Below are 27456 nucleotides of genomic sequence, written 5' to 3'. Positions count from 1 at the left end.
ACTATTCTGTGCTTCCAAAATTCCAAAACTGTCATATTCCTTCTAATTCTAATCTGAAAATTTTCATATTCCTTACGTTCAAATTTGAGATTCCTTGATTAGTTCTTGGTGAATTGTTGCTAGAAATTTTGAGTTGTTTGTTTAGTTTCAAAAGAACTGAAAGAGAATTATCGAGTGGAAAAAGGCAAGAGTGGTGAGAACATCAAAGGGTAAAAGCTATATTATTTTGAGTGAAACACGAGTGGAGAGTGATCCACATTTTTGAGTGTAAACATGTAAGGGAGTGATTTGTGAGGTTCCTTTTTTTTTTTTCTTTTTTTCTTCTAACCTTTGTTTTGCAACAATCATGTCTTACGATAGTGGTAAGAGCATTGCCGAAGATGATACAAAATTGGCTAATCCGAAAGCGTTTTTGGAGGCCATGATGAGTGAGATGAGGTGTGTGATGAAGATGGAGATGACGCAGGTTCACGAACGGATAGATCAAATGGAGAATAGACGTGAGGAGCAACCACAAAACGGTCGTAATTTGCGTAGAAGGGAAAGAGTTCCACCGAGGGAGGAGGATGAAGAGCATTATGGGTCTGGTTTTGATGAAGAAGAAGATCGAGATTCCATTGTTAGCAATAGGAGACCTGGAGGAAGATTTAGAGAAGCTAGGAATCCCGAAGATAACAACTTGGGTGGTATTAAGATGAAGATTCCGTTATTTCAAGGTAGGTCTGATCCTGAGGCATATCTTGAGTGGGAGAAGAAGATGGAGTTCGTATTTGATTGCCACAATTACTCCGAGATAAAGAAGGTAAAATTAGCCGTGATTGAATTTTCTGAATATGCTATTACTTGGTGGGATCAGTTTGTGATCAACAGGAGGCGGAATAGAGAACACCTAATAGACACATGGGAGGAGATGAAAGTAGTGATGAGAAAGCGATTCGTTCCAAGTTACTACTACCGAGAGTTGTACAAAAAGCTACAAGGTCTTAGACAAGGGAGTCGAAGTGTAGAGGACTACTACAAGGAGATGGAGATTGCTATGATCCACGTTAATGTAGAGGAGGATCGGGAGGCTACAATGGCTAGATTTTTGCTTGGCTTAAACCGGGAGATCCATGATAAGGTAGAGATGCAGTATTATGTGGAATTGGAAGATATGGTGCATATGGCTATCAAAGTGGAACAACAACTCAAGAGAGGGAATGGGACACGTGCAGGCCATAACTCTAGTTCTACCTCTTGGAAATTGAGTCATGCTAAGCCGCTGGACAAGTCACAAACGCCCAAACCCGAGCCCAAGTCCGCGACCACCAACCACGTTTCTCAAGGTAAAACCGAAGCCTCTACCTCTAGGAATCGTGATATTAAATGTTTTAAATGTCAAGGCAGGGGCTACATCGTAAGTCAATGTCCAAACAAGCAAGTCATGGTGTTACAAGCCAATGGTGAAATTGTGACCGATGATGAAGATTCCAACACCGACGACATGCCGCCATTAGAGGATGTTTCCGAGGAGGAGTATTTAGCCCCTGGCGCATTGACATTGGTGGCGAGGAGAGCATTGAGCTTGCAAGCAAAAGGAGTTGATGAAAAACAGCAGGAGAACATCTTTCACACTAGGTGCTACGTTAAAGACAAGGTATGTAGTGTGATTATTGATGGTGGTAGTTGTATTAATGTTGCAAGCACAATTATTGTGGAGAAATTGGGATTACCCATGGTAAAACACCCTAGACCGTACAACTTGCAATGGCTAAATGATAGTGGTGAGATCAGGGTGAACAAGCAAGTGTTGGTTGCATTTCAAATCGGTAAATACGAAGATGAAGTGTTGTGTGATGTAATACCGATGCAAGCGGGACACTTATTGCTAGGGCGTCCATGGCAGTTCGATAGGCAAGTGAAGCATGATGGCTTTAAGAACAAGTACTCTTTTGTACTTAATCAACGATCAATCACTCTTGTACCATTAACACCGCAGCAAGTATACGAGGATCAAGTAAGATTACAAAAGGAGAGTGATCAAAAGAAAGAGAGTGAGCAAAAGAAAAAGAGTGAAAATCAGAGAGAGGCCAAGAAAAATGAGGGAGAAAAAGAAAATCAAAGTTCGGCCCTTGAGAGAAAATTAGAGAGAAAACAAAAAAATTTCTATGCAAAAGTGAGTGAAATCAAGCGAGCAAACTTTCAAATAAGCCGATGATTGTACTTTTGTACAAAGAGGCACTTTTAAACACTAACGAACTTGACCTTACTTTGCCTAGTTTTATTGTTTCTCTTTTGCAGGAGTACGAGGATGTCTTCCCCGAGGAAACACCACATGGGTTACCTCCAATCCAAGGGATTGAACATCAAATTGATTTTGTTCCCGGTGCAACCATTCCAAACCGGCCAGCTTATAGGAGCAATCCCGAGGAGACAAAGGAGCTTCAACAGCAGGTAAGTGAATTGTTGGAAAAAGGGCACATGAGGGAAAGCATGAGCCCATGTGCAGTTCCGGTCTTACTTGTACCTAAGAAGGATGGGATGTGGAGAATGTGCGTTGATTGCCGAGCCATCAATAACATAACGGTAAAGTATCGTCATCCTATCCCACGCTTAGATGATATGTTAGATGAGCTGCATGGTTCTTGCATATTTTCTAAGATTGATTTAAAAAGTGGTTATCATCAAATTAGGATAAAAGAAGGAGATGAATGGAAAACCGCCTTTAAAACAAAATATGGTTTGTATGAATGGTTAGTTATGCCTTTTGATTTGACTAATGCTTCGAGCACCTTTATGAGACTTATGAATCATGTTTTGTGTGCATTTATAGGCAGATTTGTTGTTGTCTTTTTTGATGATATACTCATTTATAGCAAAAACATAGACGATCATGTAGTACATTTGAAATCCGTTTTAGATGTGCTAAGGAAAGAAAGGTTGTTTGCTAATTTAAAGAAGTGCACTTTTTTCACCGATAAGCTTGTATTTTTGGGATTTGTTGTTAGTGCACAAGGTATACAGGTTGATGAAGAGAAGGTACGTGCAATCCAAGATTGGCCGAGCCCCACAAGTGTAGGTAATGTTCGTAGTTTTCATGGACTTGCTAGTTTCTACCAGCGGTTCGTGAAGAACTTCAGTAGCTTAGCCGCATTGCTTACCGAAGTGATCAAGAAGAACATTGGATTTTGGTGAGGAGAAGAACAAGAGAAGGCATTTCAATTAATCAAAGAGAAGCTGACTAACGCACCTTTGTTGTCTTTATCCAACTTTTCTAAAACGTTTGAAATTGAATGTGATGCTTCAGGTATTAGTATAGGCGCCATTCTTATGCAAGAAGGACGACCAATTGCTTACTTCAGTGAGAAACTCAACGGGGCAGCCTTAAACTACCCAACTTATGACAAGGAGTTGTATGCATTAGTTCAGGCTTTAGAGACGTGGTAGCACTACCTATGGCCTAAGGAGTTCGTGATTCACACCGATCATGAGTCCTTGAAACACTTGAAGGGCCAAAACAAGCTAAACAAAAGGCATGCGCAATGGGTGGAGTTCATAAAGACGTTTCCATACGTCATTCGGTACAAGCAAGGTAAGGAGAATGTAGTCGTCGATGCACTTTCTCGCAGGTATGCCTTACTCTCCACACTTGATGCAAAATTGCTTGGTTTTGAACACATTAAAGAATTATATGCTGAAGACCACGAATTTTGTGAGGAATATTGAGCTTGTGAGAAAATCGCCTCTGGTAAGTTCTTTAAGCTTAATGGATTTCTATTTCGAGAAAATAAGCTATGCGTGCCTAATTTTTCTATGAGGGAGTTATTAGTGCAGAAATCAGATGGTGGGGGATTAATGGGACATTTTGGAGTTGCAAAGACTTTAGCTATTTTGCAGGAACACTTCTATTAGCCTCACATGAAACGAGATGTCGAACGGATTTGTGGTAGATGTGTCACATGTAGGCAAGCTAAATCAAAAGTGTAGCCCAATGATTTGTATACTCCTTTACCAATTCCTAATGAGCCTTGGATTGATATTTCAATGGATTTTGTGTTAGGATTGCCTAGGACTAAACGTGGAAGAGATTCAATTTTTGTGGTCGTGGATAGATTTTCTAAAATGGCACATTTTATTCCATGTCACAAAACGGATGACGCTTCACATGTTGCTGATTTGTTCTTTAGAGAAATTGTGAGATTACATGGCATGCCTAGGACAATTGTTTCGGATAGAGATGCTAAGTTCTTGAGCTATTTTTGGAAGACTTTGTGGTGTAAGTTAGGTACTAAGCTATTGTTTTCCACTACTTATCATCCACAAACTGATGGTCAAACTGAAATAGTAAATAGGATTTTGTCTACTCTATTGAGGGCAATCATTAGAAAGAACATCAAAACATGGGAAGAATGTTTACCACATGTTGAGTTTGCATATAATAGAGTTGTTCATTCTGCTACCAAATTTTTGCCATTTAAAATTGTGTATGGGTTTAATCCTTTAACTCCATTGAATTTATCTCCTTTGCCTTTAATGGAGCACGTTAATTTAGATAGCAAAAAGAAAGTTGACTTTGTGAAGCAGATTCATGAGAAAGCAAGACTCAACATTGAGCGAAGAATGGAGCAATATGCCACACAAGCCAACAAGGGATGTCGCAAACTGGTTTTTGAACCCGGAGATTGGGTTTGACTGCATATGAGAAAAGAAAGATTCCCGGCAAAAAGATGTTCCAAATTGCTCCCAAGAGGAGATAGTCCCTTCCAAGTCCTCGAGCGTATCAATGATAATGCTTACAAGCTAGATTTACCTGGTAAGTACGATGTAAGTGCCACTTTTAATGTTACTGATTTGAGTTCTTTTGATGTAGGTGATGATTTGAGGGCAAATCCTTTTCAAGAGGAGGGGAATGATGGAGATCAAGGCACTGCTTCGAAGGATCTCGTTCAAGTACCAATTGAGCCGGTTACAAGAGCACGAGCAAAGAAGTTCAAGGATGTACTCAACAGACTCATCCAAGAGTTATGGGCTCAAGCAAATTCGTGGAGGCCCATTAAGCATGATCCACGTGGGCAACAAAAAAAATCGTCAACTTGATTCAAGTTCTAGAAGGATCCGATCAAGGCTAAGAATTGACATGAAATATTTTGGGTCTATGTAAAAAAAACGTTATTCTAGGTTTAGGTGATTTATTTCCTTCTTTTTAGGTGTATTTAATGCTTTTTAGATCAAACTTTATTCCTAATATGGTTAGGTATCAATTAGGAGTTATTTTAGAATATATTTTCTTGTCTGTCAAGTTTTAAGGAGCCCTTAAATAGTCATCTAAGTCTGTAAACGTTTTTTTTTTTTTTTTTTTTCAGATTTTTATTGATAAAACTTGTGAGGTTTATTCTCTTTGGTTCTTTGAAGAACTACTCAAACTTATCGGGAATTCCCGTGGCGTTCATCTCGACTTATCAAACGGAGTTTCCACCACCGTTTGTGGCGTCTTCCTTACACCGAGGTTCTTGTTTGTCATAAACAACAGGTCGAGGTCTCCCATTTAAATTTGTCCATAGAACGATCTTGGGTTCCCTTTCGTTGTTGGGTCTCGTTATTCTTGACGGGGTTCACATCACTTAATTTTCAGTTTCATATATATGGGTTTTCTCTCTCTGTGAATTTAGTTGGTATTATTATTATTATTAGTGCTTTCTCAGGTAAACTTAGTTTTCAATTTCATATATATCCACATGTTTAACCTTGCTGCGATTCTTTTAAATAATTTTAAGGAATTCATCCATTCAATCTTATATAATTTTTGTTATGATTCTTTCATATCCCTAGAATCCTTTGCACCTTTAGCAAAAAAAAAAAAAAGAAAAAGAAAAAAAGAAAGAATCCTTTGCACCCTTTTTTTTTTCCTTAAAAAAAAAAAAAAAAAAAAAAAAAGGAATTCAAACACAAACTCTCATCAAAGTGTTTCCATATTTTCCTTTTTTTCCCCCCTTCAAACACAAACTCTCATTAAGCTAGGGACAAATCCAGAATTTTAAGCTAGTGGAGGCCGGAATATAAAGGAAAAAAAAAAAACTTCAAATAGACATCCATATAGTATTAAAAAATTATAAATACATAAAATCATTATTTCTAAATACATTAAGAAGCAATCATCTGCCAACAAAGACAAAAACAAAAACAAAAACAAAATATTGTGTTTTTTTAATACTAGGCTAGCTAGGATTTTTTTTTTTTGGTTGAAGTTAAAGCATTCACAGTGGTGATACTAAAATTTTTTGCTTTTAACACCTCAAAAAGCTACTTTATCTATTTTACTACCATATTTTACAATACACCCGATATCAAATGTTCTTTTTTTTTTTTTTATTACTTCATTTAAAATAATATAAACAACTAGTTAAAATAATAAAGAAATAGAGAGAATTTGAGTTTTTTAATTGAAGGAAGAAATATAATTTTAATAAAATATTGTATTTTATTTTTGATATCGCTTCGAATCAGTAAGGTGGATGATCTGGCTTCGGTGGGCTACTGAAGTGATTGAAGGCCTACAAGAAACAAACACAATCAAAGAGGAGATCGGAGAAGACCGGCCAAACCCCCTCCGATGTAGAAGTTAGTCTCACAGGAATGTAATTCCAAGTATTTGGGAGTAGTGTCTCTTAAAAGTTCTTACCTCTGTCGAGTTCAGACTGGTCCTTTATATAGGGATCCAAGGGACGGTTATTTGTCCAATAACCTCCCCAAGATTTGTGGAAGCCAACGAGTCCGGAGTTAACTTCCTCAACGGCTACTAAAATTGTAACCGCTAACGGAAGTTAACTTATTTGATGGATTCGTTGAGATAGTTGCGGGTTTAGTAACCGCTACAGAGAGTTGAAAGTTCTAAGTGTTGCGTATTCGTCTGTCTGGTGAAGGATTGTTTGGTCGTCCATGGACATCTGAAGGTCGTCCATGGACGACCTTCATCATGGACGACTTTATCGTCCATGGGAGACTTCACCAACAGTAGTATTATTGTCCATGAACACTTTTGCTTCTTCTGGGGTGATCCTTGGTCGAACTTGCTCAATTGGCTCTGGACGACACCTTTGGACGAACCGGAGTTAGACTAATTTTCTGCTCCCCTATTAGTTGCCCCTTGTTCAAAGGGTCGTCTAGGATACTATTGTGATTTTAATAAAATTTTACTTTTTGTGAGCCACGTGTCGTGAGGCTATTGGTTGGCCAGTCGTGTCGAACCCATTTCCCAAAGGAATCACCACGTGTCAATTTTTGAATGGCGAACGTCGCTTCAGTGACCCGGTTGCTGGGGCCTATAAATAGTGCATTCTCATTCATGTCCCTTACTTTCCTCTCATTTTCCCCTCTGCCATCTCGTCCAAGAGCCTCGTCTAGCCCTCATCCTAGTTCTATCAGATATTTCTTCTTTCTTTTTAGGTTTTCATCTTAAATATGTCTTCGTCTAGTAGTATAGAGAGGGAGATAGACGAGTATCAGGACGTTTCTTCTAGGAGTGAGGGTAGTGAGGATAGTGTAGATAGCTCGTCCTATAGTGATTCCTCAGACGAGCATTACTCGTCTGGGGTTCTTGGCATTCCCTTACAGGAATTCCAGGAACTACAACGTAGGATGGCTTCTGGATCTGGGGCTAGCTCGTCCAGACAGCCATCTAGCCCTCCTCAAGACGAGGAAGAGGATGAGGAGGACGTCATTTATAGTTGTGCCCCAGAGGTAGCATCCACCTTAGACCCTGCCAAGTTAAAAACTCTTGTAGATAGATACCAAATTCCTAAAGAACTTAACCCTCGTCTACCCAAGGCTGGAGAATGGTGTTGTTTTCCTTCCTCTAGTTTAGGGGTATATACTTCTTACCTTTTAGCTGGCCTTAGATTTCCTCTAAATTCCTTCTGTAGAGACCTCTTCCAAAGGTTGGGCATTGGACCTAACCAGCTCAATCCCAATGGTTGGAGGACAATAGTTGTCATGCAAGTGTTATGGCGTGAGGCATTGGAAGGGAACCATCCAATAACGGTGGACGAGTTCCTTTACTGTTATAAGCCCTTGGAGATAAAGAAACCTGCTGGTTTTTACCAGTTCTCGTCCAGGGGCTCTTATTATAGTTTAATTAAGGGCCGTAGCTCGTCTGACCGGCTTTGGAAAAATTTTTTTTTATTATTTCTGGAAATTGGGCTGAGGACCCAGCTGATGTGGGTAGTCCCCCCTTCCCACCTTTTACCAGCCCTCTAGGTCGTCTTCGTCCTGAGGGTATATTTTCTTTCCAATTTATTTCCTTTCTCCTTACTTTTTTCCTATCTTTCAATCATCTAACTCTTTTTCTCTGTTGATGCAACTGTTGCTCGTCCACGCTTGAATAAATTTTACCTGGACCAGATAGACGTGGTTCGTGCCTTCCCTGGGAGGACTTTCCATGATTTGGTTACTCTCAGTCGTCTAGCAGCTTGGGGACTTGGCCCAGTGCCTACTGCAGAGAACCTTAGTCACAAGGAAACTACTCGTCGAAGTAAGTATCGTCCACTTCATTTCACTTCCCTTTTTTTTTTTTAATTGGCTTTCCTCATTGTAGGAATAACTACAATGAGGGAAAACAAGGAGAAGACAGTGACTAGTGGGGACGAGGATGTTGTTGCGCCTCCGTCTGTCCAAGTGGCTTCCGTCCAGGCTGGGAAGAGGAAGTCTAAGCCAATATCTAGTGCTGTGGACTTGGACGACCTCCCAAGTCGTTGAGGCCCTAAGAAGCAAAAGTCTGCTAAGACTTCCTTTCCCAAGGTTCCCAAGTTCGTACCTCCAACAGTGAACTTGGACGAACCTTTGGTGGATGTGGAGCCCGTCCAAACAGTCCATATCGTCTAGAGCGATCCTCCCCCTCCACCCAAAGCTTCTCGCAAGCCTAGCTCGTCCGAGCCTTCTGATTGTCCTTCCAATTTGGTTTTGGACGAGGGTTATGCATGGAGGACGTTCAAAGGGATCGTCACTGAGCGTGAAGTCAACGAATGTTACAACATGTCAGTGAAGGAATTTGAACGTTCTGGTATCCATGACCTTTTCAAGGTAAGTCTTTCCCTCGTCCTTGTGTGTAAAAATTTTATCTTGAATAGAATGTCTAACTCCCTTTCGTCCAAATGCAGGCTATGCCAAAATTTTACACAGCAACTTGCCAAGCTAAGGAACTTGCTACAGAGGCTAAGACGGCTAAGGACAAGGCCAAGGAGCTAAACAATGAGGTTTTGCTCAAGAAGGGGGAGGTCATTAGGTTGACTGAGGATTTTAATCGTCTGTAAGGAAGTGAGACGAAGCTGAAGAACGAGGTGGAAGAGCTTAAGGCTGACAACTTAGAGAAGGATACCCGCATCGTCCATCTCGAAGGACAAGTTTCAGAGTTTGCCTCGTCCTTGGAGAAGGCACGTGAAGAAGCTATTGCGGCCTTTAAGAAGTCTGACGAGTATAAGAATCGTCTAGACAGTCATTATGCAGCTGGCTATGAAGACTTCCGTGCTGATGCTAAGGAGGCATATCCTGACTTGGACTTCAACTCCTTCAAGCTTCCCCTTGCTACAGAGAGTTCCTTGTTGCAGACGAGTTCCGAGGACGTCAACATAATGGACGATGCTAATACTGAAGTCACTCAGGACAACCCCAAGGCTAATTTGCCCAAATGATTTGCAATTTCCTTGGAAAATTTGTTTTACTTTTATCTGGAAGTGCCCATTGTTTTAGGCTTTGTTTCTTCTTTTTTTTTTTTTTTTTTTTATTCCAGTTCATATGACTACAATTGTCTCGTCCAAGATTGTGGACGAGTTTTATATACAGTTTCATTTTCACAACTTAAGGGTTTTTGGACGTGGGTCGTCCACCCTTCTTTAAATTTCATGAAAAAATGAATACTTCTATTTTCATCTTCCATTGTGTTTGAATACATACATTTCCAGCTTTATGTATGAAATTTTTATTTTCATCAGTCATATCATTTGAGATTATGTGGTTCGTCCACCCAGGAATTCAGTTCGCCTCGTCTTGAGTATGGGGGTGAATTTTTTATTACATCATCAAGATAGAGCAAATTGATTCCTTTCAGCTTATGTATAGTTCGTCTATGAATGACTTCCTTTTTTATTAGATTTTATTCATCATTAAAAATTATGGACGATCATTTTGTCGTCCTTGATTAGACTTCCCAGCGATTTCTCGTCCAATGCAATGGATTGTTAAGCTAGTTTTGAAGTCTTTGTTCGTCCGTGTCTTGGACGGACACTTCTTGGATTTCATCTCGTCTTGAGCTTTAGACGGATATACCCTTAACTTAGTTTTCATCTCGTCTTATGCTCTGGACGGATGTACCTTTGCTTCATTTTTAGCTCAGGTTTCATCTCGTCTCATGCTTTGGACGGATATACTTTGTTTCATTTTTCCTTTTGAGGAAAGCTTATGGACGATATATCCTCGCGTCCAAGGATTTCATTCGTCCATGCTTATCTTTCTTTTTTGTGGATCAATCTAAATGAACATACAAAGGATTCCAATAATATACTTGAAAACACATCATATATATATTTGAAAATCCAAGCTTATGTAAACATTCGTCCATAGGCATGGCACATGCTCGTGAGCTAGTGCCTTATTGAATTAAAAATACAAACCAACTCGTCCATGAATAGCACAAAAGTGAAAACACTAATGTACTTTCTAAGGGATTATTAAAATACTTAAAACACACAATAGTAGTACACTTCTGCTCGTCCAGGTATCTCGTCCAAGGACACTTTTGTTAAGAGTCAGCACTTATTGATGGTATTTCCTTAGGTGCTCAACATTCCAAGGGTGTTCCAGCCTCCGCCCATCCAAAACTTCCAAATAATAGGATCCTTGCCTCTTACAGTTGATAACCCTATAAGGTCCTTCCTAATTTGGCCCAAGTTTCCCATAGGCCGGGTTTCTTGTTGCCAAGGTAACCCTCTTCAGGACAAGATCCTCGATGTTGAAACGCCTAGGCTTCACCATTGCATCATATTGTCTTGCCATGAGATTCTTGTACCTCGCTGTCCTCTGTTCTGCATCCATCCTGACTTCGTCCATAAGGTCAAGGTTAAGACGGAGCTGTTCTTCGTTTTCTTCAGCTTAATACTTCCTCACCCTGTGGCTCGTCATGCGTACTTCTGCCGGTATAACTGCCTCACTTCCATAGGCTAGTTTAAAAGGAGTTTCCCCTGTTGGAGTTTTCACTGTCGTTCTATAAGCCCATAAAACACCTGGTAACTCATCCGGCCATACTCCCTTTGTCCCTTCGAGCCGAGTCTTGATGATCTTCAACAAGGATCGGTTTGCTACTTCTGCCTGGCCATTGGCCTGCGGGTGGGAGGGTAAGGAGTAATGGTTCTTCATTCCAAGCTGTTCACAAAATTCCCTGAAAGGTGTGTTGTCAAACTGTCGTCCATTGTCAGACACTAGTACTCTAGGTACCCCTTATTTGCATACAATGTTCTTCCAAACGAAGTTCTTGACATTCTGTTGCGTAATTTTTGCTAAGGGTTCGGCTTCCACCCATTTTGTGAAGTAATCTATTCCTACCACCAGAAACTTCATTTGCCGAGTTCCAGTTGGAAAGGGCCCCAAAATGTCTAGTCCCCATTGCGCGAAAGGCCAAGGGGCCATCATTGGTGTGAGATACTCTGCTGGCTGTCTGGGAATGTTGCTAAAGCGTTGACATTGATCACATACTTTGACATATGCCTTAGCATCAGCTTGGATGGTTGGCCAATAGAATCCGCTACGGATGACTTTATGGACGAGTGATCTGGCTCCCGAATGGTTTCCACATGCTCCTTCATGAACCTCCCTCAACATGTAGTTTGCCTCGTCCAGAGCCAAACATCTTAAGAGAGGCTGGGAAAAACCTTTTTTGTATAACATTTCGTCCATAAGTACGTACTTGGCTGATTTGACCCTAAGCTTCCTAGCTTCGTCCTTCTCTTCTGGAAGCCTTCCGTCCTTCAAGTATGACACTATTGGGGTCATCCAATTTCTGTCACCCTCTATCTGCAGCATTTCTGGAAGGTCTATACTTGGCATGTAGTGTACTTCATCCAACTCGTCCAACGCTTCATTCGCAGACGCTTCCTTCGCCAGAATATCTACTTCCACATTCTCTTCCCTTGGGATTTGAATAAAATCAGCTTTTTTGAATTTCCTTACAAGGCGTACTACCTTCCTTAGATATTTCTTCATTCTGTCTTCCTTGGCTTCGCATGTCCCATTTACTTGGCCTATGACCAATTGAGAGTCTCCCAAGACAAGTATTGAGTCTGCTTCTACAGACTTGGCCAACTCCAACCTCTTTAAAAGGGCTTCATACTCCACTTCATTATTAGTAGTCTGGTATTGCAAACGGGCCTTGTACTTTAATTTGTCTCCTTCTGTCGACTGCAAAAAAACTCCTATTCCTCCAGCATACAATGTAGACGATCCATCTACATGGACGACCCATTTGTTATTGTACTCTCCTTCCCCAAGATTCTCATGACTCGAAGTGAACTCTCCGATGAAATATGCTAGGGCTTGAGCCTTTATTGCATTTCTCAGTTGGTACCGAATGTTGAATTCACTAAGTTCCACCGCCCATTGAATCAGCCGTCTTGCGGCTTCCAGCTTGTTCATTGCCTTCTTGAGCGGATGGTCCGTCATAACGTTGATGACATGAACTTAGAAGTAATGTCTTAACTTCCTAGAAGCTGTTATCAGTGCAAAAGCCAATTTCTCTATAAGCGGATACCTTCTCTCTGCTCCTCTAAGTGCTCGGCTAGTGTAGTACACGGGTTTTTGTATTTTCCCTTCCTCTCTGATTAAAGCTGAACTTACGGCGTGTGGGGACACCGCTAAGTATAGGTACAGTTCTTCTCCTTGCACGGACGGACTTAATAATGGAGCTGTAGTGAGATAGTCCTTCAGGTCTTGGAAGGCCTTTTGACATTCGTCCGTCCATTCGAATGCCTTCCTGAGGACTTTGAAGAAAGGTAAACATTTGTCTGTGGCTTTCGAAACAAACCTGTTCAAAGCGGTAACTCGTCCAGTGAGGGATTGGACTTCCTTGATATTCTTCGGTGCTCCATGTCCAATATGGCTTGAATCTTGTCTGGATTCGCCTCGATTCCTCTTTGCGAAACCATGAACCCCAGAAACTTTCCCGACGATACTCCGAATGCACACTTACTTGGGTTCAACTTCATCTTATATCGCCTAAGTGTTTCAAAGGTTTCTTGTAGGTTGTCCAGATGGCTTCCCTCGTCTATGCTCTTCACAAGCATGTCGTCGACATAAACCTCCACATTCCGTCCTATCTGTGGACGAAACATGTGATTTACCAACCTTTGATAAGTTGCCCCTGCGTTCTTCAAACCGAAGGGCATCACTTTGTAGCAAAACAAGCCTTGACTGGTAATGAAGGAAATCTTTTCCTGATCAGCTTCATCCATCTTGATCTGATTATATCTTGAGAATGCGTCCATGAAACTCAGCAACTGATGGCCAGCCGTAGAGTCCACCAATTGATCAATGCGTGGCAAAGGATAACTATCCTTGGGACAAGCCTTGTTCAAGTCAGTGAAATCTACGCACATTCTCCACTTGCCATTTGCTTTCTTCACCATCACAACATTGGCTAACCAATCCGAGTAATAGACTTCCTTAATGAACTGTGCCGTGGTCAGTTTCTGAACCTCTTCCTTGATTGCCTTATCTCGCTCAGGGGCAAACACCCTCTTCTTCTGACAAACAGGCTTAAAAAAAGGGTACACATTCAATCGATGAGTGATTACACTTGGGTTGATTCCCGGAATGTCATCATGGCTCCATGTGAAAACATCGATACTCTTTCTCAGGAACTGGATGAGGTCTTTTCTTGCCTTCTCCTTCATACCTGTTCCAATTCTGGTGAATTTCTCGGGATCATCTTCTTGTAAAAGAACATTTTCCAATACTTCTGTAGGCTCTGCAACAACCCTTCTTTCCTCAATGCTTATTGTCTGCATCTGTTCGTCCAAAGCCATCATGGCTAAATAGCATTCTCTAGCTGCCAACTGATCTCCTTGTACTTGCCCTATCCCATATTTCGTAGGGAATTTGACTGATAGATGGTAGGTAGATGTTATCGCCTTCCAACTGTTCAGAGTTGGTCTTCCAATAATGGCATTGTATGAAGACGAACAGTCCACCACGAGGAAATTGACTTCCCTAGTTATCTACTGCGGGTATGACCCTACCACTACTGGTAATGTAATGGTGCCTACGAGCTGCACCTTCATTCCTCCGAACCCTATCAATGGTGAGCAAACTGGACGAAGTTGATCCTGCCTAAGTCTCATCTGTTGGAAGGCAGGGTAGTACAATATGTCTGCTGAACTTCCATTGTCAACTAACACTCTTCTGGTTGTATAGTTTGCAATAAGCAGAGTAATGACAATCGCATCATCATGCGGGTGATGGATCCTCTCAGCATCTTCGTCGGTGAAGGAAATGGCCGGCTTGTCCATTAATCTCATCCTTGTTGATCGTCTAAAGAGCTGGACGTTTTGCACCACTTTGAGATACGTCTTCTTCGACCTGGAAGATTGCCTCATCGAGTTTCCTCCAACAATAATCCTTATCTCTCCTAGTGGGGGCTGGGACGATTCCTCCATTTTTCCTTTCAACTTCTCATCTCTATGATCCCTTCCAACGAAGTGTCTCAGCTTTCCTTGTCTAATAAGATTCTCAATCTGCTGTTTCAGGTCATAACATTCATCCGTGTCATGCCCATGGTCCCTGTGGAAGTGACAATATTTACTCTTATTGTGCTTATTGGGATCTCCCTTCATCTTCTCTAGCCATTTTAGGGAAGTGTCGTCTTTGATTTGCATGAGTACCTGATCAAGTGGAGCATTTAGGGGCGTATAGTTCTGGCTTCTTCCCAAAGGACCCGTCTTCCTATTATATCGTTCCTTCTTATCTTCCGTCCGTCCCTTCTTTGGACGAGGGCCTTGTTCTGAGTGGCGTGCTGGGTGCGCTTCCATCCTTTCAGCTCTTTTCCTCTTTTTGGCTATGATCGCATCTTCTGCATTCATGAAGTTCTGAGCCGAATGGACAAGCTCAGCCATGGTTTGAAGCTCCTTCTCATATAACTTGTGGATAAATAAATCAGAATTAATCCCGTTGTGGAAGGCAGCCAATAGAAGCTTGTCGTCTACCCCATCCGCACTAAGGGCTTCTTTGTTGAAGCGAGTGATGAATGACCGCAGGCTTTCGTTCTCCCCTTGCTCTATGGTCAGCAAGCTGGACGAAGAACACTTGTGTCTTTGTCCCCCAATGAAGTTGTTAACAAACAATTTGCTTAACTCTTTGAAAGAACCTACAGAACTTGGAGGTATTTTGCTGAACCAAAATCGCGCCAGGCCTTTAAGGGTGGTAGGGAAGGCTCTACACATGATTTCATCAGGGACCACTTGAAGGTGCATAGTTGTCTTGAAAGTAGCAATATGGTCAAATGGGTCACGCGTTCCATCGTACGAATCCAGGGAAGGTAGTTTGAATTTTGATGGTAGAGGATGACCGTTGATGGAAGCCGTAAAGGGAGAGTCAGTTCTGTGGACCAAATCTTCTATAGGATTTGTCCTCCTCATGTTCTCTTTCATTTCCTCCATGACTTTCTTCATTTGGTCCATTTCTTCTTTCAAGTGTGGTACCGTTTGTGAAGCGGTGCCTCTTAACTGACTTCCAATCTCAGGATTTTCTCTATCGCCATGACCTTGTGTTTGTCCTCCTCCTTCACGTTCCTCACGTGTCTGTCTTCTCTGATTGATCTCCATTCTTAACTCTTGGTTTTGGCAAGTCAACTCCGCCATTGTAGCCGCCATAAATTGCACATGCTGAACAGACGATGTCTGCATGACTGGTGCAGATTGGCGATCACACTGGGGATCACTTGAAGCGCCTCTGCTTCCCTGACGGCCTGGGCTAGTAGCCCTTGATCTGGTCCTGACCATCCTAACCCTTTGTCACGGAAAAGAAAGTTGCAAAACAATCTCTCCCCACAGACGACGCCAACTGATAGCGCTTCGAATCAATAAGGTAGATGATCTGGCTTCGGTGGGCTACTGAAGTGATTGAAGGCCTACAAGAAACAAACACAGTCAAAGAGGAGATCGGAGAAGACCGGCCAAACCCCCTCCGATGTAGAAGTTAGTCTCACAGGAATGTAATTCCAACTATTTGGGAGTAATGTCTCTTAAAAGTTCTTACCTCTGTCGGGTTCAGACCGGTTCTTTATATAGGGATCCTGGGGACGGTTATTTGTCCAATAACTTCCCCAAGATTTGTGGAAGCCAACGAGTTCGGAGTTAACTTCCTCAACGGCTACTAAAATTGTAACTGCTAACGGAAGTTAACTTATTTGATAGATTCGTTAAGATAGTTGCGGGTTTAGTAACCGCTACAGAGAGTCGAAAGTTCTAAGTGTTGCGTATTCGTCCGTCTGGTGGAAGACTGTTTGGTCGTCCATAGACATCTGAAGGTCGTCCATGGACGACCTTCATCATGGACGACTTTATCGTCCATGGGAGACTTCACCAAGAGTAGTATTATTGTCCATGAACACTTTTACTTCTTCTGGGGTGATCCTTGGTCGAACTTGCTCAATTGGCTTTGGATGACACCTTTGGACGAACTGGAGTTAGACTAATTTTCTGCTCCCCTATCAATTTTTAACAACTTCTTACAGTTAACTGTTATTTATATTAGTTTACTGTTGTTACAAAAAATTTAGCTTTAGTTTCTCCTATAACACGTGATTTTTTTGTTATTTGGTGGTAAAATAGTTTTTTTTTTGCTAAAATACAATCACCATTGTGAATGCTTTTATTGTTTTTGTTAATTTTTTGGGTTGAATAGTTTCTATTTGGGTTAGACTAGCTATATTGATTAGAGAGAAGGGAAACCTAAGGTTTTAGAAGAGGGCCCAACTACAAAAATAAAATATATAATAAAAAAATAAAATTTGGACCCAAGGGGGCTTGGGCCCCCACCTGGATTTGTCCCTAATTCAAGTCTCACATGAAATGATTGTTATCTAAGAAATTGTTGTTAAAGATTTATTTTGTAAAAAAAACTGTATTTATCATTTGTTTAATTCTACGTGGGATTCAATTTACTATTTTTTGATAATTACTAATTTACTACCACATCAACTTACTATTTGTTGATTGTTACTAATTTAATATTACATCAAAAATGTTTCGTACACTTTTTATTTATTTATTTTAAAGGTAGTTGCTAAATCTGGAAAATTTAAGTTTTTCTTTTTAAAACTTTTAGGGTTAGAAGTAAGTTGATAACTCTTATAAAAAAATCAGAATTAGTTTTAAAAAAAATTAATAACTAATAAAGGAAAGAGGTGCAAATAAAAATTTGGATACACGAATCATTTTAAATGATTTATTAATTTTCTACACTTTACCCAAAAACAAAAAAGATAGTACTTGTTCAGCAACTCTTTTACTTTTTATTTTTTATTTTGTAAAGTTTAATAATTTTCATTCATCACTATTTGAAATTGCTACATTTTCTAATTACAAAAATATCTAGAAGTATGATGAGATTTATGCATTTATGGGTAAAATATTTTTTTAATTATAAATATTACCACACTTCTAGATATTTTTGTGATTGAAAAATTTAGCAGATTTTTTTGAGTACGCACCATCTTTTTTTGTTTTTCCGTGAAGTATAAAAAAAATTACTGTACATCATTTAGGTTTTAGTTTTTTTTGGTAAAGTATAGAAACTAGAAAAGCTTATAAGTTTTTAGCTTTAATGTACCGTTTTTTAAAAACTTCTTTTTCTCCCACTTTTTTCACTTTCTCAAATTTTATCAAGGTACTAGTTTAATAAAGGTATAAGTATTCTTAGCATCAAAAAATATTTTCAAGGTACAAGTATTCTTAGCAAGCTTATTAGTTTTTAGCTTGAGTATAAAAGCAACGCTAGTCAAGTCCATTTTCAAAAGGCATATAGTCTGCTATTTATATTCCTTCCCTCTCTTCTCTGCTTTCAAAAATGGCGGATAGAAGGGGCAGACAACACAGAGCCTCAACGATCGCCATTACCGTCTTCTCCAAGACCTCTCCGCTCCTCCAAGCACTCTTTCGGTACTCACTCCCTCATATCTCTCTCTCTCTCTCTCTCTCTCTCTCTCTAAGAAATTATTCAAAATTTACCCTAATTATTGAATATTGTGTCTCTCGTAGACGACGACGGTATTCCCCAATTCTCAGTGATCGCCGATTTCGATTCTCCTTCACTCGATACTCCTCTCTTTCTCTCTCCTCACTTATTTTTTCCATAAATATTTTTGAAATGCCTTAGAGTAAATGTTGATTACTTTACTGTGTAGAAGTAGGAGAAGCGAAGCCATCGATTGTCAACGAAGACGATGATTCTGATTCTTTGCTCGGTATTTCTTTATTTATTTTTCCCCTTTTATATCTTGTACACCATGTGCACGTATAAATATCTGTGTTTTTGTTGTTTTATTATGTGGTTCATTTTGAGTGGGTTTGTAGAGAAAGAGAAGCCGGTGAAGGTATGCGGTGTCTATGTTCAGTTTCGACTCGAGATAATGATAGTGCTGATAAAAAATTTTATACACTCTTCCATGTCAATTTCATTATATGGTTGGGTTTATCGACCGTATTGTTGATTTTCGTTGTTGGTAAATGAAAATCGACATTACAGTGGATTGACCCAATTATATAGGATATAATGGTGAAGAAGAATACATGTGGTGAATCTCGATTAGTCGGTTAAAGATCTATAGTTGATTTAAGATTCATTGGTTTTTTTGTGCAGAAGTTAATACCTATTTTGAATTTTATGCCTGCATAAATAGTTTATGCTGCAAACTGGATTAATGGAATGTTTGGAATATTTTTTCTCTGCGTTGAATTTGTTTCTCGAAAATGTTTTTTTTGCAGGGTCTTTTTTTATTAGCAGCAGTAGATGCTTGTATGAGATTTCCCCTAGTAAAGGGACTGTTTAGATGTTTATAGAATCTGCTGGTGATATTAGTTTTCATCTTTGAGTGTTTGGCTATTGATGTGGAGATTTTAACTTAATATTATATCTTGTATCTCGTCACAAATGAAATGAACATTTACGGTTAAAAAAAAAGTTTACAAGTTTGATAAATTTAGATAATGAAGAGGAAAAAAAAAAAAAAAAAAAGACGAAAGTGGATGCAGACTATATAAGGTGAGTTATCTATTTGGATTTCATCTAGTGGAATGTGCTTAGATTTTCTGGCTCTATAACTGGTAATATAGTTAAATTTCTCTTTTAGTGGTACTTTTAGATAAGACATTGCTTTTTTTTTTTTTTTTTTTTTGCTTCTGTGCTTTTAAATAGTTTCTTTGTAAGGGTGAGAATAAAAAAAAAAAAAAATCAGAAAATAGATGATGAGATTACTTCAGTGTTAGCTTTGCCTATGGAGTTATGGAACATGGATATTTTGAGTTATCCTTCTTATTTTTTAATGATTGCTTCTAGGAAATATATACAATTGTCTTCTCCTGTGTCATATTTGTTTTATTGTTGTGTTAGGTTGTTAGTATAGGACTTAGTATATAATAACATTTTGGTTATGTTATTATAGTGGTATTTTGTCATTAATTGTATGCACTGATTTGTTTTTCTTTTGGGTTGATACCAATTATCTAGGTAATTGGTAATCACGTTGTCTCTTGGTCTAAACTACTAGGGCTGACTTGGGCTAAAAGGCCTATTCGAACCCAAATTCAAGTTTTGGACAATTGCCTACAGCCCTTTTATGATAAGTAATAAAATTATATTAAAGCATAGGAACCTCCTCATGTATATATATGGTGTATAGAATGGTGAAGAAGAATACATGTGGTCAATCTCGATTAATATATGATTAAGATATGCTTGCTTACAAATTATATGCTTTCATCAGGCACCATATCGTTGTGCCATTGTTTCTGAGATGAATTAGGCTAGTAGCTTAAATTTCTGATTAAGATCTTCTAGTGGATGCTATACTAAAAGAGCACAAATTCTGAAATATCGAGAAGTTCTTCCTGACATCTCATGATGTCATATGTGTATATATATATATATATATTTTTTTTTTTTTTCCTGTGTCCTGCATTTTTTAGTGAAGGTTATTTTTCTAGGATAGAATGTAAAGTCTTTATTTCTTGTTTTACAACCTTTATGGATAGTATGCTTGTGATCTTTTAATTGAGGAAGCCGGTTGGTTTGATCAATGCAAATTTATTGAAAGGAGTTGGTTTTATGTCAGATCCTCTTTTGGCCGATTCTTCTTCAACAATCCTGACTGCGTCTTGTTTGATATTTATTGGGTCCTTGTCCTTTTGGCTGGTTGGCCGTTCTTGACTGATTGGGAGTGGAGAAATGTTTGAATTTCCAAAGAACTAATTCTGTTCTATCTTTTGTTATGTGATAATTTTTCGTCTAGAATTGGGAACTTAATATCCTCTATTTTCAATTGTAGCCAGTTTGTAAAATGAATGTGTTGCGGTGATAGCTAGGCTGTACTTCAACAAGTTTGTTCTTAATATTACTGACAATAATAATGAAGATAAATTTTGGTTGCTTACCTGCTTATAGTCTTGATATTCTGCTTATACCACTTGACAGATTGTTTTATTGTAATTTCAGTTCAGCTCAACTTGACAAAGTCTTAATCCCAACTAATTCATGGTTGACTATATGTATCTTTCCCTATCATTATATCGTATCAAAGGTTATATTCTCTTGTTAACCTAAGTTGAATCACTCTCTCATTTGTGCTAGGATTCTCATTCATGCATTGTGAGCTGTGACTAAGTTTTATGCTAGCTATCAATTTACAGCACCCACCACAGGCAGCTTGTGTTCTATTTAATTAGGGGTCACGGTTGTAATTGCCGATCAGGTTTTTAATATAAACTCTTTCAGTTAAATTTTTCTTCTTTTTTCCTGTTTTTATTACAAATATGTCATCTTGGTTCATCAATTGTCAGCCCAATTATGGATTGCCTTCTACACTTCAACATAAGATAGCTATTTATTTCAAGGATTAGTTAGTTTTTCAAGTTTTCCAGATATCCTAACTTCACTACACAAACTTAAAAATGATGGCTAACACTGTTTGATGAAAGTCAGATGAGATTGGTATGGTACAGGTACATTTAACTTTTTTTTTTGAGGTAAACAATCTTGGTATAAGTATAACTCATTAGCCTTTTATGTTTGTTCTATTTTGGTACTTTTTAGTTAAAACTATTGTTGCCTTGTGGTGTATTGATTTCAATTTCTTGGAGGCCAATTATTTAGGATCCCTGGACAATTCAAATATTTTTTGATTGTTATGCAATCACTTAAAGCCATTTTTTGAAAGAGGTTTGTATTTATTATATCCCTTTTGTAAATTAACCTTTTTCTTATTAATTATTTTAAAGTTGTCCTGGAGAGATATGTTCTTTATGTTGTATCCTGTTGCAGTATCTAAATTTACTTTCGTTATAATACTTTTTTTGATATGCAATTAAACTTTGGTTGTTAATTTGTTGGGACTAATCTTCTAGACATTTTAAATCCCATTTACTATTATATAGTGGTATGCTTGAATAAAGTATTCATAGATGATTAATGTTACAATTTAAATCCCATGTTGAATTGACCACAATGTTTTTAATCATACTATTGGCTTGTCACAATTTTTGAATCCTTTTAATTTTGCTGATCGCTTGACAAGTTGGCTTTTTGACGAAAGTGCATTTCCAACTTTTCCATCTTTGTGTCAAATGGTTCTTTTGGAAGGAAAGGAATTACCGGACATTCAAAGGCACTGAACAACCTATGGTGGTAGTGAAGTTGATTTTTCTGTGCACTTTGTACAATTGGATGGCTACTATGGGTGGTAAATCCTTCTCTAGTTTGTTGGATCTTCTTGATTGAACACTTCTACATAATTTAGATGCACCTCCAGCACACTGGTGCTGTTTCCTTGTCTTTCTTTTCGTGTTGATGGGCAAGTCCAAAGGGTTCTTCCTTTGAAAGATTCCATGTGTTATTTATAAAAAAAAAAAAAAAAAAAAACTAGTTAGCATAAAAATTATATAGTTTAGACTTGTGGTGAGTTAAAACCAAACTGTAAAGTCATGGGATGAGATGGACAGGTAGTAGGGGGAGGGGGATGTCGGCTTGTCTCTTGTGAGGAGATGCTTGTTGATTTCATTAGAGAAGTCTTTCTTTTGGTATGCTTGCGAAACAAACCATTCCAACAATCACCATGATGTTTTGATTGTTGTTTCTTTTAGGATATGTTTTATTTCCTTGCTATTTATTTGATGGAAATTTCTTTCTTAAGAATAAATTCCTTGGTTATTTTCCTTTTTGTAGATAATGGAAAATATGTGATGAATTTACTTAAAGATTCATAAACATAAGTCAAGATTATTGAACCAGTGATCTTTTCCCAAAAAAATATTTCTGGAAATTTTATCCAGCAAAGCAACAGGAGCCCTGGGAAAGCTAACTCATAAAAATTTAAAGAAAAATTATTTTTTTTCTGTAACTCTCAATACGTATCATCTTGAAAATTGTAATTTTTTTGCACATTGTAAACCAATCATGATGGGGAGTTGGGAGAATTCATTTACATAAGTGGAATGTGTTGATTACTTTAAAACTTAGGCTGTTCTTGGTCATTTTAAAATTTGCTTAAATATTTAACATTTATTGCCTGTCTATATACTAAAATAATAGTATATTGATTATATTTATCTATGGATCATTTTATTCTCATTGAAATTTGTTTCTTTTTGGTTTGGAGGCAGGTCTTGCTAATGATGATAATTATCATGCATTTTGTCATCTGCTTGGCCGCTTTAAAGTGAATTATCAGGTGACTTTGACTATATGCTCACTCAATATATGCATTCAACTGCTTCTGTTGCGCCTTATGTTGTCTGTTTGGCTTAATTGCATCCTGTTGATTGGTTATTTGCTTAATCTCAAAATAATATATAATTATAAGATGCCGTTGTTTATAATATCCATTTTAATTATTCGGCTGAAAAAAAATTGAAAAGCAATGCTTTTTCACATCAAGAGTTTGTTCTCTTGTAGGAGAAGAACATTTTTTTATTCTAGATGTTGTATTTCGTGGGCATATATTTATGCTATTTTTTGAAAATTGTTTGGAGGAAGTATGAGGGAAGTGTAATCATGAAAAGGAACTTATGGCAATGCGTATCTATCTTCATTTTGGTGCAAAATTTTCTTTTTAAGATGAAATGCAAGTATATAGATTACACTTATCAAAATATATATATATATATATATATATATAAGTATATAGATTTCCTAAATGTTTTGCTCAAAATGCCTAGCAGGACGGACAGTGTTATGTGAGTTATTATAAATTTTCTTGGACAGCCTATACTGTGGTGGGGCTTATTGTTATGTCTATTGGATGGACTTTATCAGAACCATGTTGCCTATTTCCAGTCTCTACAATTGACCAAGTTTCCTTTCTAAAATTTTCCCTAAGACAATTCTAGACCCAGCATTATAGTAACCTTTTCAATTTAAAGGGTGGTTGTAGAACCTAATTCTTGTTTTCAAGCTTTCTTGAATGAAAATCAGTGGAACAATGTTAGTTGTAATAAAATTTTATAACAGTGTTAATTGTAGAAGGAAAAATGAGCGTGGATTTAAGACTCATTGGGTGTGTATGTGTTTCTTAAAAATAAAAGAATTGAAATGATGTTCCTAAAACTTCAATGCCCTTTTGGCCAGTTGGTGGAAGTTGGTGCCTGTTTTGGTGTTTTTTCACACTGTTGACAGTGATCTGAGGTGTAGGGATGGTCACAATTTAGTCTTTGTACCAATCTTGATGAAATTCGACTCTGCTTGGGTCATGTGAGTGGTGGCTGTGATGTTGACGTTAGAGAGGGTATAAATATCTTGGTCTGTGTGTGAGTGTGGTCACTGAAGCCTAGGAAGAGGAATGATGTCGTTGCTGGAGTTGGATAACACCGAAGTTGCAGAGAAGTTATGGCATTGGCTGTGAAAGGGGGCTTTAGTTCTCTGATACAATGTTGTGCTTTGGGAAATGTGTTTAGGTTTAATTAATTTACCCAAACATACATACGTATTAATTTTTTGGATACATTTTAAGTGGGAAGGGGATATTTGAACCCTGAATATTTTTGTAAAACACTAAGAAATGCTATCTGACCTAAAGGTCACTTGTGCAAATACATATTTTTTAGAGGTGAGTAACAATATTACAAATTTATTCACGGTCTGCATTCTTTGTTGCCAGAGGTAATTATGAAGTTGGTGCTGATTTACATCCATCAAAGGAAGTTGTTGGTCATAATTTCTTATGCAACAAAAAGAAAGGAAGGGCTAGGTGGATATTTTTGTGATTAGAAAACGTAGCGGGCTCTTTTGAGCACGCGCTATCTTTTTTTAGTTTTTTGGTAAAGTATAGAAAAAGAATACATCATTTTGGTTTTAGCTTTTTTGGTGAAGTATAGAAAATAGAAGAGCTTCTCAACTTTTAGCTTTTATGTAGAGTTTTTTTAAAACTTCACTTTTTCTCGCTTTTCTCACTTTTTCAATTTTTTTCAAGGTACAAAATTCATTTTCAAAAGACACAGAATTTGCTTTTATATTCCTTCCCTCTCTTCTTTGCTTCAAAATGGCGGACAGAAGGGGTAGCAGGAAGACACCACTGAGCCTCAACCATTACTGTCTTCTCCAAGACCTCTCCGCTCCTCCAAGCACTCTTTCGGTACTCACTCCATCTCGCTCTCTCTCTTTCTCTCAGAAATTATTCAAAATTTACACTGATTATTGAATATTGTGTCTCCTGTAGACGATGATGGTATTCCCCAATTCTCAGGGATCACTGATTTTGATTCTCCTCCACATGTTACTTCTCTCTTTCTCTCTCCTCACTTCTTTTTTCCATCAATATTTTTGAAATGTTTTAGAAGAAATGTTGAGTACTTTACTGTATTGAATTAGGAGAAGCGAAGCCATCAATTATCAACAAAGACAATGATAATATTCCCGATGGTTCTGATTCTCTGCTTGGTATTTCTTTATTTTCCCCATTTATATCTTGTACGCCATGTGTATGTATAAATTTCTGTATGAATGGCAGTGTTTTTGTTGTTTTATTATGTGGTTGATTTTTATTTTTATTGAGCGGGTTTGTAGAGTAAAGAGACTGTTTAGATGTTTATAGAATTTGCTGGTGAGATTAGTTTTCTTCCTGGAGTGTTTGGCTATTGATGTGGAGATTTTAACTTGAATAATATCCCGTATCTCATCATAAATGAAATGAACATTTACTGTTATGAAAAAGGTTTACAAGTTTTATAATTTTAGATAATGAGGAAAAAAAAGAAGAAGAAAGTGGATGAAGACTATATAAGGGAAGTTATCTGTATGGATTTCATCTAGTGGAATGTAATTAGATTTTCTGGCTCTATAACTGGTAATATAGTTACTTTTCTCTTTTTGTGGTACTTTTGGATAGTAAAACATTACTTTGATAGTTTCTTTATAAGGTTGGGAAAAAAAAAAATCAGAAAATAGATGGTGAGATTACTTCAGTGTTGGCTATGACCATGAAATTATGGTACATATATATTTTGAGTTATCCTCTAGAAGTGACTTTTCTTGACATCTAGGTTAGTTTTATTACTTACATTCCAAAAGAGGACACCGTTGGTGGACTTCATAAGCTCAGCCACACTAGCCTTCTTATTCCTGCAAAATCTAAAAAAGTCAAGATAGTTGACTGCAAGAGATGTCGGTTAATTTAACAATTCACAATATTAACTGCTGTATTTTATTGATTCAAAACCTCATTAAAGGTTAATATTACCAAAAATAGTAATAAATGGGGGCAAAAGTAGAAATTTGGGAAGTTTTTGGGTTTCACCTTTAATATTTGTGAGAGTGGATGTCTTTTAGCTAACATTGACAGAAACCGTTTTCATAAATTGTTTCCTTCAACCACAACTCTTGATTATATCCAAACTTGGCCGAATTGCACTTTGTCTGAAGGAAACTATCTTATAAACTATCTGGCAACTAGAGGACCTAACTTGGATCCCTAATCCAACTGCTTTGTCGTGTTACATTGTTTGGGTGGCTTGATGAAGATAGATTCAAAGAGGTGATGAACTTTTTAAGCCAGGTGATGATTGTTTTTTCTTTCTTGATTTTTGTTTATTTAGTTTTGTTATTTTTTTTTCTTTCCTCTTTATTTTTTTAAAATGATTGCTTCAAGGAAATATATACCATTATCTTCTCATGTGCCACATTTGTTTTCTCATTATGTTAGGCTGTTAGAATAGGACTTTTTATATAATAACATTTTGGTTACATTATTATAGTGGTATTTTGTCATCATCAACATCGTCATAAATAATTGTATGCATTGATTTATTTATATTTTTTGGGTTTATACCAATTATCTAGGTAATTGGTAATCACATTGTCTGTTGGTCTAAACTACTAGGGCTGACTTGGGCTAAAAGGCATTATTCAAACCCAAATTCCAGTTTTGGACAATTGCCTATAGCCCTTTTATGATAAGTAATAAAATCATATTAAAACATAGGGACCTCCTCATGCATATATAGAGTAAGTCTTGTGTAGGGGTGGTAAAGTAAGCTCAAATCCATTTGCCCGTCCAAACCCATTTGCCCACTCTAATTGAACTCAAACCCACCCAATTATTAGTTAGGTTAAATGGGTATCAATCAAATTAGACCTAGTGATCATTGGGTTTTAATTAAAAACCCATTGACTCCCATTTAACCCAAAAACAATATACCCAAATTCAACCCATCCCTTCCCATTAAAGCCCTTAGACATTTTAGTATTTCAGGGTTTTCATTTTCCTTCATTTTCTCGGCCTCAAAACACCTCTCTCTAGGGGTGTGTAGAAAACCCACCGACCCGCCAAACCCGACCCACCGGGTTGGGTCGGTTTTTAAGGTTTGGTGGGTTGGTTTGGGTTATCAAAAAAATTTTTATAGTGGGTCGGGTTGGATTTGGGTCATAAAATTACAAAACCGCCAAACCCAACCCGACTCACCCATATTTAATATATATTTAAAATATATTTTATATTTAATAATTTTTTTTAAAAAAAAATCAATTGTAGGGCACTTATATAGATATATATATATATATATATTTAAATATATATTATATATTTTAATATATATTATATATTTAATAATTAAAAAAAAAACCAGCTGTAGAGCAGCATTTCCTCAATTCCTCCTACTAATACTAATTTAATATATATATAAAATATTTTATATAATTAATAATTTTTTTTAAATAACCAATTTTTCCTATCGTATATAA

The 27456-nt window shown here is 37.7% G+C and overlaps 3 protein-coding genes and 1 pseudogene across 6 annotated transcripts; 2 read left to right on the top strand and 2 right to left on the bottom strand.

Moving 5' to 3' along the window:
* The first annotated feature begins 346 nt into the window (after positions 1 to 346).
* Positions 347 to 8730, top strand: LOC126703862 (uncharacterized; annotated as a pseudogene).
* Positions 8731 to 11118: 2388 nt separating this feature from the next.
* Positions 11119 to 12681, bottom strand: LOC126703861 (uncharacterized). Its single transcript, XM_050402924.1, has 2 exons — positions 11476 to 12681; positions 11119 to 11388 (listed from the first exon to the last, which is right to left on the bottom strand). Exons 1-2 carry the CDS (start codon positions 12679 to 12681, stop codon positions 11119 to 11121), a joined length of 1476 nt encoding a protein of 491 aa, XP_050258881.1.
* Positions 12682 to 14234: 1553 nt separating this feature from the next.
* On the bottom strand, positions 14235 to 15671 carry LOC126703860 (uncharacterized). The gene has a single exon (XM_050402923.1). It carries the CDS (start codon positions 15669 to 15671, stop codon positions 14235 to 14237), a length of 1437 nt encoding a protein of 478 aa, XP_050258880.1.
* Positions 15672 to 18044: 2373 nt separating this feature from the next.
* Positions 18045 to 25421, top strand: LOC126703466 (uncharacterized). 4 transcript variants are annotated; one of them, XR_007648092.1, is made up of 7 exons: positions 18045 to 18173; positions 18273 to 18478; positions 20860 to 20980; positions 21868 to 21967; positions 22887 to 22954; positions 24692 to 24853; positions 24938 to 25421. XR_007648092.1 is itself a non-coding variant. In XM_050402417.1 (4 exons), the coding sequence occupies exons 1-4, from the start codon at positions 21907 to 21909 to the stop codon at positions 25043 to 25045; spliced, it is 399 nt and encodes a 132-aa protein (XP_050258374.1). In that variant the 5' UTR covers positions 19405 to 21906; the 3' UTR covers positions 25046 to 25421. The 4 variants fall into 4 exon arrangements, 1 of the variants encoding a protein (XP_050258374.1); XR_007648091.1 differs by having other exon boundaries at positions 18419 to 18478; positions 20860 to 21967; XR_007648090.1 differs by having other exon boundaries at positions 20860 to 21967.
* Positions 25422 to 27456: the final 2035 nt, after the last annotated feature.

Source organism: Quercus robur, chromosome 10, assembly GCF_932294415.1.
Source record: "Quercus robur chromosome 10, dhQueRobu3.1, whole genome shotgun sequence".
NCBI classification, from domain to species: domain Eukaryota; kingdom Viridiplantae; phylum Streptophyta; class Magnoliopsida; order Fagales; family Fagaceae; genus Quercus; species Quercus robur.
Note: the sequence above shows the minus strand (reverse complement) of the source record. Positions and strands in the feature narration are given on the sequence as shown.

What these genes read in the sequence shown, in the direction of transcription:
- LOC126703860 (XM_050402923.1), bottom strand. Translation starts at nt 15,671, where the DNA reads ATGGAGGAAATGAAAGAGAACATGAGGAGGACAAATCCTATAGAAGAT.
- LOC126703466 (XM_050402417.1), top strand. Translation starts at nt 21,907, where the DNA reads ATGGTGGTAGTGAAGTTGATTTTTCTGTGCACTTTGTACAATTGGATG. An exon ending in GCTTTAAAGTGAATTATCAG is followed by an intron (nt 22,955 to 24,691) that starts GTGACTTTGACT and finishes ATTTTTTTCAAG; the next exon opens with GTACAAAATTCATTTTCAAA. An exon ending in CTCCTCCAAGCACTCTTTCG is followed by an intron (nt 24,854 to 24,937) that starts GTACTCACTCCA and finishes TGTCTCCTGTAG; the next exon opens with ACGATGATGGTATTCCCCAA.
- LOC126703861 (XM_050402924.1), bottom strand. Translation starts at nt 12,681, where the DNA reads ATGACGGACCATCCGCTCAAGAAGGCAATGAACAAGCTGGAAGCCGCA. An exon ending in ACTTCGTTTGGAAGAACATT is followed by an intron (nt 11,389 to 11,475) that starts GTATGCAAATAA and finishes TTTTGTGAACAG; the next exon opens with CTTGGAATGAAGAACCATTA.